Raw genomic sequence first — 12,890 nt, forward strand, 5'->3', positions numbered from 1 at the left:
ATCCAGTTGGCCTTGCTACACTTCCAGGATATATCCCAACTATGAACTATAGATGGCAGATCACTTATGGAATATACTGTAACTATCACTTAATGCATAAAGAGGTCCTTTTACTAAGGCACGCTAGCTGTTTTAGCGCCCGCTGTTTTAGTGTGCGCTAAATGCTAACGCATCCATTATAGTCTGTGGATGCGTTAGCGTGTAGCGTGTGCTCAAATGGCTAGCGTGCCTTAGTTAAAGGACCCTTATCTCCTTCTGCTAAGGTGGAATACAAACAGCACACAAACCAAGGTGGAGAAAAAGACCTGACACTTTTGTCAAAGAGCTCATCAAAACTGCAAAGAATGCAAAGCGAATGAGCCCTTAGTAATCAGGGCTGCCCAAGTTGGGTCCTCGAGATCTACTGGCAGGTCAGGTTTTCTGGGTATCCGCAATGAATATGCATGAGAGAGATTTGCCTGCACTGCCTTTTTGGTATGCAAATCTCTCTTGCGGATATCCAGAAAACCTGGCCCGCCAGTAGATCTCGAGGACCGGACTTGGGCAGCCCTTAGTTCATCATAGGTCATAAAAAAAACTCCGCCAAAAGCCTGTAGTAATCCAAGTTTCCATCCAACAGCAGGAACAGCAAAAGTAGAAAAGTTCATCAAATAAAGTCCAGTCCATACAATACAAATCAGCTATGCAGAGTACAAAATCTAAATGCACACAGATACTATGGAGATACTTCATGTTACATAAATGAGTTAGGTGTTTACTATTTTATTATATGGCGTTCCTTTCTGTTTATAAAATTGGTTATTATATTGTGAACTGCCTATTTCCTCTTGGGTTAGGGAATCTGTCAAATTTTAAATAAACTGTAAAATAACCTCCTAAAATGTGTTAAAAATGCTCCATTTGTAGCAAAAATGCACCTATGATTGAGCTTTGATTATACTATAGAAAGGTGCCATATCAAATAAATGCATGACCCTTACCCTCATCGTTTCCATCACTTATAAAATTAGCATGAACATAATTTGTTTTTGAGCCACATGACAGTTGGTGCAAGAGTCATCCTACACCCAGATTGTACATCGATATTTCTCACTGGCCTGAAACCAAACTGATTTAGGGGGAAGGGGGAAATCCCAAGGACAAACCTGAGGACTTTTGGTCTCTACAGATTGGACAAAAACACAGTACATATAAAGGCATTTCCATCAAAAGATTCCTAATGCAGTCCAAAAGACTCGCTCAGCCAGTTTGGCTTCTAGGGTACCTATAGTGAATATGCACAAGATTAAGCTAATGGATGATGCGGTGAGCTGAGATCCTGGGAAACTGGGTCCAGTCCCTCCTTCCCCCCTCCCGGCTCCTTATGATCCTGGGCATGTCACTTAACCCTTGATTGCCCCAGGTTTGTTTGTTTTTAACCCATTGTAGCGTTGTTTCCTCTAAGTTGAGCAGACATCCTCCAACTATATTGTGATCTAGGTCAAAAGCTACAGATCGTCACTGGAAATGATATTCCCCCCAAAACTCCCTAAGACATCTATGAGTGTATATAGATTCATCAGATTCCACACTTGTGAACCTTGCTAGAAACATAGAAACATAGAAAAAAGCAGCAGAAAAGGGCTATAGCCCACCAAGTCTGCCCATTCCAAGTATCCCCTCCCCTGAATTTACTCCCTTAAAGATCCCACGTGAGTATCCCATTTTCTCTTAAAATCCGTCACGCTGCTGGCCTTTATCACCTGGAGTGGGAGTCTGTTCCAATGATCCACCACTCTTTCGGTGAAGAAGTACGGTACTTCCTGGAGTCGCCATGAAACTTCCCTCCCCTGATCTTCAGCGGATGCCGTCTGGTGGTTGAGGGTCCCATGAGCCAGAAAATATCATCTTCTGACTCGATGCGTCCCGTGATGTACTTATATGTTTCAATCATATCTCCCCGTTCTCTTCTTTCCTCAAGTGAGTACAGCCGCAATTTTTTAAATCTTTCTTCATACGTGAGATCCTTGAGCCCCAAGGCCATTCTGGTGGCCGTTCGCTGAACCGACATTCTGCTTTTTCTCCCTGTGCGACTAGGAGTTAGATAATGCCAAACGTTACTCGGGTCATCTTTCTCTTGAATACAGATGCGTCTGACTGGCGGACGAACCAGTGACGAGGGGATTGTGGAGGTACTGACAGATGTAAATGGAGTACTGAAATGGGGTGCTGTGTGCAGTGATTTCTGGGGCATCAATGAAGCCATGGTGGTGTGCAAACAGTTGGGACTAGGATTTGCCAGTCATGCCATGAAGGTAACTACGTCATATAAACAGTTGTTTCTGGTCATTTTGTACAGAGCACAGACATAGGAATGCAGCAGGGGGTGGCTTAGGGGTTAGAGCTGATACCTCAGTACCCTGAGGTTGTGAGTTTGATCCCAGCCTGCTCCCCATGACTCTGGGCAAGTCACTTAACCCTCCATTGTCCCTAGTACCACAGTTAGATTGCGAGGCTGAAATAGTGTCTACATGGATATAAAGCAGCACAGTCCTATGTGATAGGATTTGAAAGTGAAGAGAAAGTGGTCTAGAGACGAAGTGAGAAGGTTGAGTTCCAGATGTTATCTGACTGAATGGGCAAAGTCATGTACAGTGGTACAGACATTGGAAGTACCCTATTTCCTTGAAAATAAGCCCTACCCCAAAAATAAGCCCTAGTTAAGATCAATCCCCAAAGCCCCCCCCCCTCCCCCAATGTTCCCTGCCTTTCCTGACTCCATCCCTGACAATAGTGCTGCCTGATTTGCTGAAAAAATCAGACTCATCAATTCAGCAACCCCCCAACCCTGCTGCTTTAGGAGGCCTTGGAGCGGAGGTATGTCAGTCTCACGGTGAGAGGTTCGGTGGGGTTCTGCTGCACAAGGGGATGGGTGAGAGGGGAGGAATGATGCTGCACTGGGGGGGGAGGAGAAAGGAAAGAGGAAGAATTGGGGGTAGAGGAGAGGAAGAGAGAGATGATTGTGTACATGAAAAAAATAAAACATCCTCGAAAATAAGCCCTAGTGTGTTTTTTGGACCCCAAATTAATATAAGACACTGTCTTATATTCAGGGAAACACAGTACTTGAGAGAGAAAGCTATGCAGAAACCTTAAATAGAAACTGAGAAAATATTAGGAGGAGATAGAGGACATTCTGTAAGAAAAATGAAGTACACACTGGAGAAAGATGGAGCACTCCAGTAGCCATATTGCTAGAGTTGGGTGATTTGCACTGAGGTTATTTTCTTCTTTCAGGAGACATGGTACTGGCAAGGAACGCCTGACGCTGGTGATGTTGTGATGAGTGGAGTGCGATGTTCTGGAACTGAACTTTCCCTCCAGCAGTGCCAAAAGCACAGTGTGGTGCACTGTCCTCGAGGAGGTGGACGTCTCTCTGCTGGAGTCACCTGTGTAGACAGTAAGGCCCTGATTCTGCAAAGTGCGTCCTGATTTTAGGCAGCTGTAGGCATCCTACAGCTGTCTAATCAGCCAATCGGGATGCATGTTTTTTTAAAAAATGCTCCCCAGGCAGGCTGCCTATATTGAAGGCGCCTCCGGGAGCCTAGAGAGGCTCGCAAGACTGCCTAAGCTCACCTAAGGGCCTTAGGCGAACCTAGGCGGCCCTACGTGTCTCCCTAGTAGAGGAAGAGATGCTTACAATGTAAGTAAACGCGGCCGCTATACTTATCGCGGCAAGGGATCTCCCTGCCACAATAAGTATAGCCAAACAAGTCTATCCCTGCTACTCAGAGGAGTTCAGTTGGACTGCAGCCAAAAATATAAATGCCCAGAAATGACCCGAACCAACTAGTGATGCATACAGAAGGCATTTTAGGTTTTTGGTTCATTTTTAGATTTCACCCCTCCCCTGATTTTTGAACTCTTTTGTACTAATGAAATTAACCTACACTAAGGGGCCATTTTACTAAAGTGCACTAAGCAGTTACCGCATAAATATGGCAATTGTTACCAAGCTTGCATTATATCCATAGCCTTGTGGGGGGCAGAATGGGGGAGGAATGGGGTAGAGAGTGTGTGGGTCCTTTAAAAAGGAGTGCACACAGAGGACTTTAACTTGCGCTGTCTCTTATGCATTGGTGTAGCTGCTTGGCTGTTGGGGATGGCAGGGAAGGTGCCAGTTAATAATAATAATAATAATAATTTTATTCTTATATACCGCCATACCGAAAAAGATCTAGGCGGTTCACAACAAGGTGAGCTAATATATGGGATACAGATAAAATACAAATTAGAATAATGGACTTAAAATCAGATAAAGACAGAAAGCATTTACAATATAATGCAGAATATACCAGCAGGCAGGGAAAGGAGTAATACATAGAACAGATAAAATACATCAAGTTGAATATAAGGAACTTGATTGAAAAAATGAAGCAGTATGCATCAAGATACCGGCCTATCAAGGAGTTGAGTCATTAACAATTTTCTAAAATCACGCATGTGCATGACATCATCGCATCACATCCGTGCATGCCTGGATGTCCTGCCTGACGAAAGCAGGCATGATGGGACGGGGATGGGTGGAACTAGACAGGCTTGGGGGCAGATATAGGAGTCTGGATTTTCCAAATGGAAAATCTGGTAACCCTATAAGATGCCATTATGGAATGCTAGGACAATGGCGCTGGCACACCCAAATTTAGGCATGAACATTTACACAAAGTCTATGCTGATGCATATGTTAGAGCCTAAATGCAGCAGTGAGGGGTGGAATTTTGAGTATTATGTAAGTTATATATGCAAATGTAGGCCCTGAACATACCTCTCCTCTGTCAATACTTCTTACAATTATGTGATAAGCCATTTTAACATGTAATTTTATAATAGTGGTTGAATACCCTACTGTCATTTATGGATGTAAGGGATCTGTACTGGGACCAATGTTCAACAAAGAGGCAAGGAGTAAGATGATCAGATTTGTAGAGGCCAAATGTAAACTGATGGTGAGGACCTTGTGAGACTAGGGAGTTTGACATCTAAATGATGGATAAAATTTAATATTGGTAAGTCTAAAGCCCTGCATAGGCAGTGAGAGAGGATATTCAATGCTACTGAGTAACCCGGATAACCCTGCACAAGTTCTCAGCCCAACCAAGATGAGAATGGCGTGGATATGGCTCAATCAATGACCTGAAACAATGTCAAAACATAGAATTTCGTTTTTGCAAATTGGCACTTAATAAAATAAGAAAACACTCTTTTCAGCTAGAGTGGCAAAATAATGCTCAGAATTTAGGAAGTTGGTTGGTTGGGCTGAGAACATTTGAATACCCCCTCATAATTTAAATGGCCAGGATCCAACCAAAGTTGCTAATGGCTCAGCAGGTTAGGGCTCTTGGCTTTGAGAAGAGACTGAGATGAGCTATGATAGAAGTATATATTCAATATGATAGATTTTACTATCAGAGACTATTTCATTACATTTCTAAAAGGAGAGAGGTCCATTAACCATTATTTAGCTCAATAACCTAAATCAGGGGTAGGGAAACTCTGGTCCTCGAGAGCCGTATTCCAGACGGGCTTTCAGGATTTCCCCAATGAATATGCATAAGATCTATTTGCATGCACTGCTTTCAATGCATATTCATTGAGGAAATCCTGAAAATCTGACTGGAATACGGCTCTCGAGGACCGGAATTCCCTACCCCTGAAAAGGTATCTTCACCTCTCACTTTTGGGAGGAAGAAATATGGACAGTTGTTTTTTGTTTGTTTTTTTTACTATCCAAGTGACCCTGACTGGCCACTGTCAGAGAATTTTAGAATTTAACAGTATATTAAGTCCTTTTTAATAATAAAAAGGTATTAATGCACTAAACTGCTGGTTTATAAGAAAATCTGATCTTTAAAACCTTTATAATAATAATAATAATAATAACTTTATTCTTATATACCGCCAACAATCTTGTGACTTCTAGGCGGTTTACAATGAAGATAAATTGCACAGACATCGAATTACAGAGTGTAGCGGTGAATATCTGATAGTAGCAACAATAAAAATAATAACAACAGTTTATATATTGCAGGACCGTGAAGTTCCATGCGGTTTACGATGAATTAGAAAAATTTCATAAATTGTGAGGAACATTCATAGTTAGAGATTAGAGGTTAACAGTTTACAAGATCTAAATTGGGGAGGGATTGCGATGGGGGCTATTGTCCTGATTCGTTACCTAGGTATTTCGAGAACAGGTATGTTTTTAGGTGTTTCCTAAATTCACCATAATTGTTTGAGTGTGTAATTAGTTTTTCCAAGTCTTTGCCCCATAAGGCTGCTTGGTATGATAGAAGTTGTTGATGGTGTCTCTTATATTTGCATCCTCTGGCTGGTGGGGAAACGAATTTCTGGTGTGCTCTTCTCTCATGTCTGTTGGTTGGGAATGAGAAGAGATCTGTTATATATTTAGGGACTAGACCGGATAATACCTTGAAGCAGAGACATCCTAGTTTGAACTTCGTACGTGCCTCCATTGGCAGCCAATGCAGGAGTCGGTAGGAAGGGGTTATATGATCGGACTTTTTCAGTCTGAAGATCAACCTGACTGCTGCGTTTCGGATCAGTTGAAGTCTCTGCATTTGCTTCCGGGTGATTGCCAGATGGGTAATGTTGCAATAATCAAGGTGGCTTAGTATTTATACAGAATAGCATTAGCAGAAAAGAAGATTACCATATATACTCAAATATAAACAGATCAGAATATAAACCGAGGTAACATTTTTCCCCAAAAAAGAAGGAAAAGGGGTTGACGCGAATATAAACCGAGGTTAGAAATCTGGGCACCTGAGCATCATTTGTCGGGGTTCGTGCCATAAGTAATCACTAATTTTTGAGCTGGGGCTGTTTCGAGTCCAAAAAAGCTGAAGGAGAACCGACAAATATTTTCCTACTTGGGACCACGACACCAACCAAAGGTTCTGGACTTCTCTCCCCACCAGAACACCTGGCCTCAGTCACACATGCAGAAAACAGGAAAAACAAAACCCTTTTCAAATACAAACCCACAAACTAAAAGTATTAAGAACATAAGAATATAAAAATTGCCACTGCTGGGTCAGACCAGTGGTCCATCATGCCCAGCAGTCCGCTCACGCGGCGGCCCTCTGGTCTAAGACCAGCACCCTAACTGAGACTAGCCCTACCAGCGCACGTTCTTGTTCAACAGAAACTTGTCTAACTTTGTCTTGAATCCTTGGAGGGTGTTTTCCCCTATAGCAGCCTCTGGAAGAACGTTCCAGCTTTCCACCACTCTCTGGGTATGCCAGACTCTGCACACAGCCCACCACAAGAGAAATAGAAAGACATGCCTTTTTTCTTGAACAGCCCAAAATATAAAAACAGATGTAAATTTTCAGAATTGACAAATTTCAATCACTAAATTGAAAATAAAAGCATTTTTCCTACCTTTTTATCTGGCAATTTTATTTTTTCTGATGGACTGTGCTATTAGCGCTGTTTCCAAGGCCTCTGTATGCATTTCCTGTTTCTTTCCTCTCCTTCACTTTTTGCACTACATCCTTCTTTGACACTGATTTTCATATTCATTTTTCTTCCATTTTTCTGCCTCCATCTCAAATCTATCTTTACAATTCTTCCCCTTCCCTCCATTCATGTGCTCCCATTCCTCTTCTCTGCCTATCTCATTCAGCATCTCTCCCTTCTTATTCCTCTTTCCCTCCCCACTCCCCCCCTCCTGATTCCACCAAAAGCCCCTCTCACCATGAAAACTTCAAAGAGGTCGCCAGCGTGAGAGTGATTCTCTTGCGCTATCTGCAGCCTCCTCTGCACTGTTCCATTACTGTGGTCCACCCAAACAGAAATGGGAAGTTTCTTCAGAGGGGGGTGTACTGCGATAAAAGGAAAGTACAGAAGAGGCCACCGGCAATGCTGGAGAATCGAAGAACAGTGGCTTAGACATTCCTATCCTCCACTACCCGCTCCCCCTACCCCAGACCGACATTGCACTTGCAGGCCTACTGTACTGCAAAAATATCACTTCAATGATCTTCAGGCTTGCGAGTATCATATATTCAGGTACTGTAGGTATTTTTCTGTGCAGGTGTGCGCATTCTCAAAGCTTGCAGGACTCCCTTTGAGAATCCCAGAGAGGGCAGAAGCCAATAGGCCTTGAGCATGCGCAGACGCTCAAGGCCCCTCAGCCCATTACAAAGCACTGGCGTAGGCTTCCAGAGCATCGGGACTGTAAGTGCAATGTTGGTAAGGGGCAGGGGGGAACGGGTAGTGGAGGATAGGAGTGCCGGTCATCAGGAGGGTGGGAGAGATAGCAATAGCAGTCATGGGGGGGGGGGAAGATAGCAATGTTAGGCATCAGGGGGATAGCAGTGTTGGACATCTGGAAGGGTGGAAAATAGCAGTGTTTGTCATCGGGTGGGGAGGGGAGGGAAAAAAGCACCATCATCAAAAGGAGGCTCTAATATAAACTGAGACCCCCATTTTATGGCCCCAAAATCTCGGTTTATATTCAAGTATATACGGTATATGGTCTGTCAACTTATAATAAAAGGAAAAAAAGTGATTTGAGGTAGATCTTTACAGCAAATAATTTTTTTAATGAATCCTTAAAAAATCTTTCTTGTCGCAGGTGCGCCAGACCTGGTAATGAATGCCCATCTGGTTCAGGAGTCTGCCTACCTTGAAGACCGACCCCTCAATATGCTGTACTGTGCACATGAAGAGAACTGTCTTTCTAAGTCAGCAGATCATATGACCTGGCCTTATGGGTACCGTAGGCTACTACGCTTCTCTTCCCAAATTCTCAACATTGGAAAGGCAGATTTCAGACCCAGGAATGGACGTCACAGCTGGATCTGGCATGAGTGTCACAGGTAAATACTATATGCTTTCTCTGTAGGAAGCTCGCTACTGATACCACACTTTTTATCTGTTTTAATCAAAATTTTTATGTGCATTAATTCCACTCAGCTTCATAATTTTATTTTCAAATAGGTCTGGGCAAAGGCTGTCATTCAATCACATTTTACTTAAACAATACCAGGCTATGTAGAGCACGATGAAAATACTAGGTATGCAGAATAGAAAAGAAACTATAAAATCCTTCACTTCTGTGTCAATGAGACAAATATAAACAACAATGTATGGAAATCCCAATGGCTGTATAGGCTCACCAATCACATTGTCACTATACATAGAGTTAGTATGCTGATAAATTAGTCGATGAAGCTGTCTGTACAATGTGCGGCGGCAGTGAAAAGGGCGAACAGAATGCTAGGAATGATTAAGAAGGGAATCACGAACAGATCGGAGAAGGTTATCATGCCACTGTACCGGGCCATGGTACGCCCTCACCTGGAAAACTGTGTCCAGCACTGGTCGCCATACATGAAGAAGGACACGGTACTACTCGAAAGGGTCCAGAGAAGAGCGACTAAAATGGTTAAGGGGCTGGAGGAGTTGCCGTACAGTGAGAGATTAGAGAAACTGGGCCTCTTCTCCCTTGAAAAGAGGAGACTGAGAGGGGACATGATCGAAACATTCAAGATAATGAAGGGAATAGACTTAGTAGATAAAGACAGATTGTTCACCCTCTCCAAGGTAGGGAGAATGAGAGGGCACTCTCTAAAGTTGAAAGGGGATAGATTCCGTATAAACGTAATTAAGTTCTTCTTCATCTAGAGAGTGGTAGAAAACTGGAACGCTCTTCCGGAGGTTGTTATAGGAGAAAACACCCTCCAAGGATTCAAGAAAAGGTTGGACAAGTTCCTGCTGATTGAGAACGAACGCAGGTAGGGCTGGTCTCAGTTAGGGCACAGGTCTTTGACTAGGGGGCCGCCGCGTGAGCGGACTGCTGGGTGCGATGGACCACTGGTCTGACCCAGCAGCGGCAATTCTTATGTTCTTATGTAAGAGGGTGAAAAGACTTCAAGTGCTCACCGGTGCTGGATAGTAGATAACTTTTGTCCGGTCACCACAATTGTGAGCTATCATTAATCTTTTTTTAAAACCCACTAGTTATATATACTGTATACTACTAAACACTTTTGAGCTACATATTGGCGTATAGCAATTACTTAGTTTTTTGCTAGAAGTTGGTGGATGAACAGCCGTGACCTTTATTTTACCAAAATTCTATTTTTTTCTCAACGAAGCGTCCCTGTTTCACATCGCTAGGAGCTTCATCAGGAGATATTGTGCCCAGAAGTTCCCCGTGGGGAACACAGGAGCCGTTCAAAGTTTAAATCAATCTGCAGCGCCTACCCACCGCATTTCTCAGTGTGAATAGGAAAGAAATACAGTGGAGAAAGAGAGAAGAGTCTTTTATCTTGAACCTTAAAGTTAAATTTTCTTTTCATTTCCTTTAAGAGCTTATTATTGCCATTGCAAAAAACTAATCATAACAGTGTTCAGTTGGATTAGTAGCAATAGGGTGGGTTTGGTCAAAGATGAAGACAATAAACCCATAGGAACTGGTTTTGGGCTCCTTTTACAAACCTGCATTAGAGGTTTCTATCATGGGCTGGCGAGGTAACATAAGCCCCGATTCACTAAACTGAATTGTTGGGCGATTCTTGGCCGATTTTTGCCGAGCAACCGATTCACAACCGAATCTACATGCAAATGATCTGATCGGACGCACACCTTATAGCGATCCCACAGATTGCTGTAAGAGCGATTGAAACGCATGCGCAGAGTATCCTTGTTGGTTATTGATGCAATTTATGCATGCGCTAGTTCTTCGCCCTTTACTACGTAGTTAGTGGGCGGGGTTTATTCATCATTGGTGGCCCTACTACTTGGTCATTTTTAGAAAGAAATGATTTGTGATCGACAAAGTGAATTTTTTTTTTTGTGTAGCCAGACTATGGACATTTATCGAACAGAACACGCTTTAAACCCACAGGTTAAAACCACGGACTCACAACACGCATTTTATAGAATATAAAACAGGAATGAATTCTAACGCATGAACAAATTCTTATGCTTATGTAAAGTTATTTTACAGTTTTATTTTTTATTTTAATGGTTGTTTTATATGGGGTTGTAACCTCGATATTGATATTTCTGGGCAGGAGAGTCAGCAAGGATAGAGTGACTGGTCTTCTGCAGTCGCTTCTTTTCAGATCAGCAAACCCAATCAGTGTTTCTTCTTCTGCTTAGTGAATCGATTGCTTCTTACTTTTGCATGCCATTTCCCCTCATTTGCATGGGTGGATCGGATTGCATAGGAGATTGGTTGGGAAGCTGTTTAGTGAATAGGGTCAGGGAATGATCGCAAAACCAGTAAAACTGGTTTTGCGATTGTTGGTACAGGATCGGAAGGTTTAGTGAATCTAGCCCATAGTAACATAGTACATGAGAACAGATAAAGACCTGCATGGTCCATCCAGTCCGTCTGACAATTGCATTCATTATCAAGGCAATGTTGAACCAACATTCCACTATGTTATTACATTTTACTTGCTAAGTTCCATTATAAGATGTCTTCCCATCCCCCACCCCCTGAGAAACACAAGACCTGTACTCAGACGATATGAATGTGGTACAAAATATGCAAACTAGCTCCTGATCCATCCTTGCCATCTTCAGAGCTCAGACCATAAATAAGTCTGCCCTGCATCAGCCCTACTTACCAGCTACCAAAGAGCCATCAAAACCTATTCCAGTTCATCCTGGTCCATCTGGCCACATATGGGACACAGACTACAGAAGGCCTTCAAGCCTTAGCTTTACTTCCCCACTGCTGAGGTTGCCGTCAAAGCTAACTCCAGCCTATCCTGATCTGTCTTGCCATATACATGGACTGTAGAAGTCTGTTCAGCATCAACTTCACTTCCTCACTGCTGGAGCTGCTATTTAAGCATCATTCCATAGCATCAAACAAAATTATATCTGTTGTTCTGTCAAGTTTTGTTTCGATTCTACTGCAGCTTTGTAAAAGCCAGCTTTTATTAGCTGGACACAGTTGTTTATCAACTGTTCGGGACCTTTCAGAATTTGAAGATCCTCTTGGAACCTAAGGATACTGGGTCAGACCAATGGTCCATCTAGCCCTGTAACAGTGGCCAATCCAGATCACAAGTATCTAACAGAATCCCCAAAAGTAGTAACATTCAATGCTATTCAATGCCCATCCCAGGGCAAGCAGTGGCTTTCCCCATGTCTTTCTCAAAGACAATGGATTTTTCCTCCAGGAACTTGTCCAAACCTCTTTTTTTTTTTTTTTTTTTTAAACCCAGCTACGCTAACCACTATTACTATATCCTCTGGCAATGAATTCCAGAGCTTAACCATTTGTTGAGCGAAAATATTTCCCCCTATTCGTTTTTAAAGTATTTCCATGTAAATTTGGAAATTATAAGTTGAATCCTAGAAATAGGACTTGATATAGAATTAGAAATATACACATTTAACAGTACTGCACAACAGTCATATAGCAGAAATACAATGAATGTCAGCAGAATATGAATGATGCCATAACAGTGGCTTAATACATTTTGTGCGGGTGCTGGACATTGAGGCTCCGTTAAAGTTTGTGAAAAAAAAGTTTGGTGCAGTAATAGAAGGAGGCATAGCCCCTGATGAAACAGAGTGTGAAACCGAGTGTGACGGTTGGGCAGCCGTCAGGCACAAAAGATAAGAGCTTTCCTTCCTCTAGCACCTTATGCACCTAATGCACTTTATATTTATTGAAATCAATATTAAAAATATTTAAAAATATTCACAGCACAAGTTACTTTACCAAGACCAGTGATGAATATACCACCCCAGTAAGGGCATGAAAGATTCTTTAAGTAGTGCCTTGGGTATTTGAGGTCTGGTAATTCAATATAAACTTGATATGAATTTGTTCTCTGGTTTTTGTTTTGAACAAA

The 12,890-nt window shown here is 42.4% G+C and overlaps 1 protein-coding gene across 1 annotated transcript in view; it reads left to right on the plus strand.

Moving 5' to 3' along the window:
* Positions 1–12,890, plus strand: part of LOXL4 (lysyl oxidase like 4) — a 139,248-nt gene that overhangs the window by 63,116 nt on the left and 63,242 nt on the right. Inside the window, exons 9-11 of the mRNA XM_033942260.1 lie at positions 2,127–2,294; positions 3,277–3,439; positions 8,642–8,885. Of these exons, the coding sequence (XP_033798151.1) occupies positions 2,127–2,294; positions 3,277–3,439; positions 8,642–8,885 (575 nt within the window). The remainder of the gene's footprint in view (positions 1–2,126; positions 2,295–3,276; positions 3,440–8,641; positions 8,886–12,890) is intronic.

This window comes from Geotrypetes seraphini, chromosome 4, assembly GCF_902459505.1.
Source record: "Geotrypetes seraphini chromosome 4, aGeoSer1.1, whole genome shotgun sequence".
Lineage (NCBI taxonomy): Eukaryota > Metazoa > Chordata > Amphibia > Gymnophiona > Dermophiidae > Geotrypetes > Geotrypetes seraphini.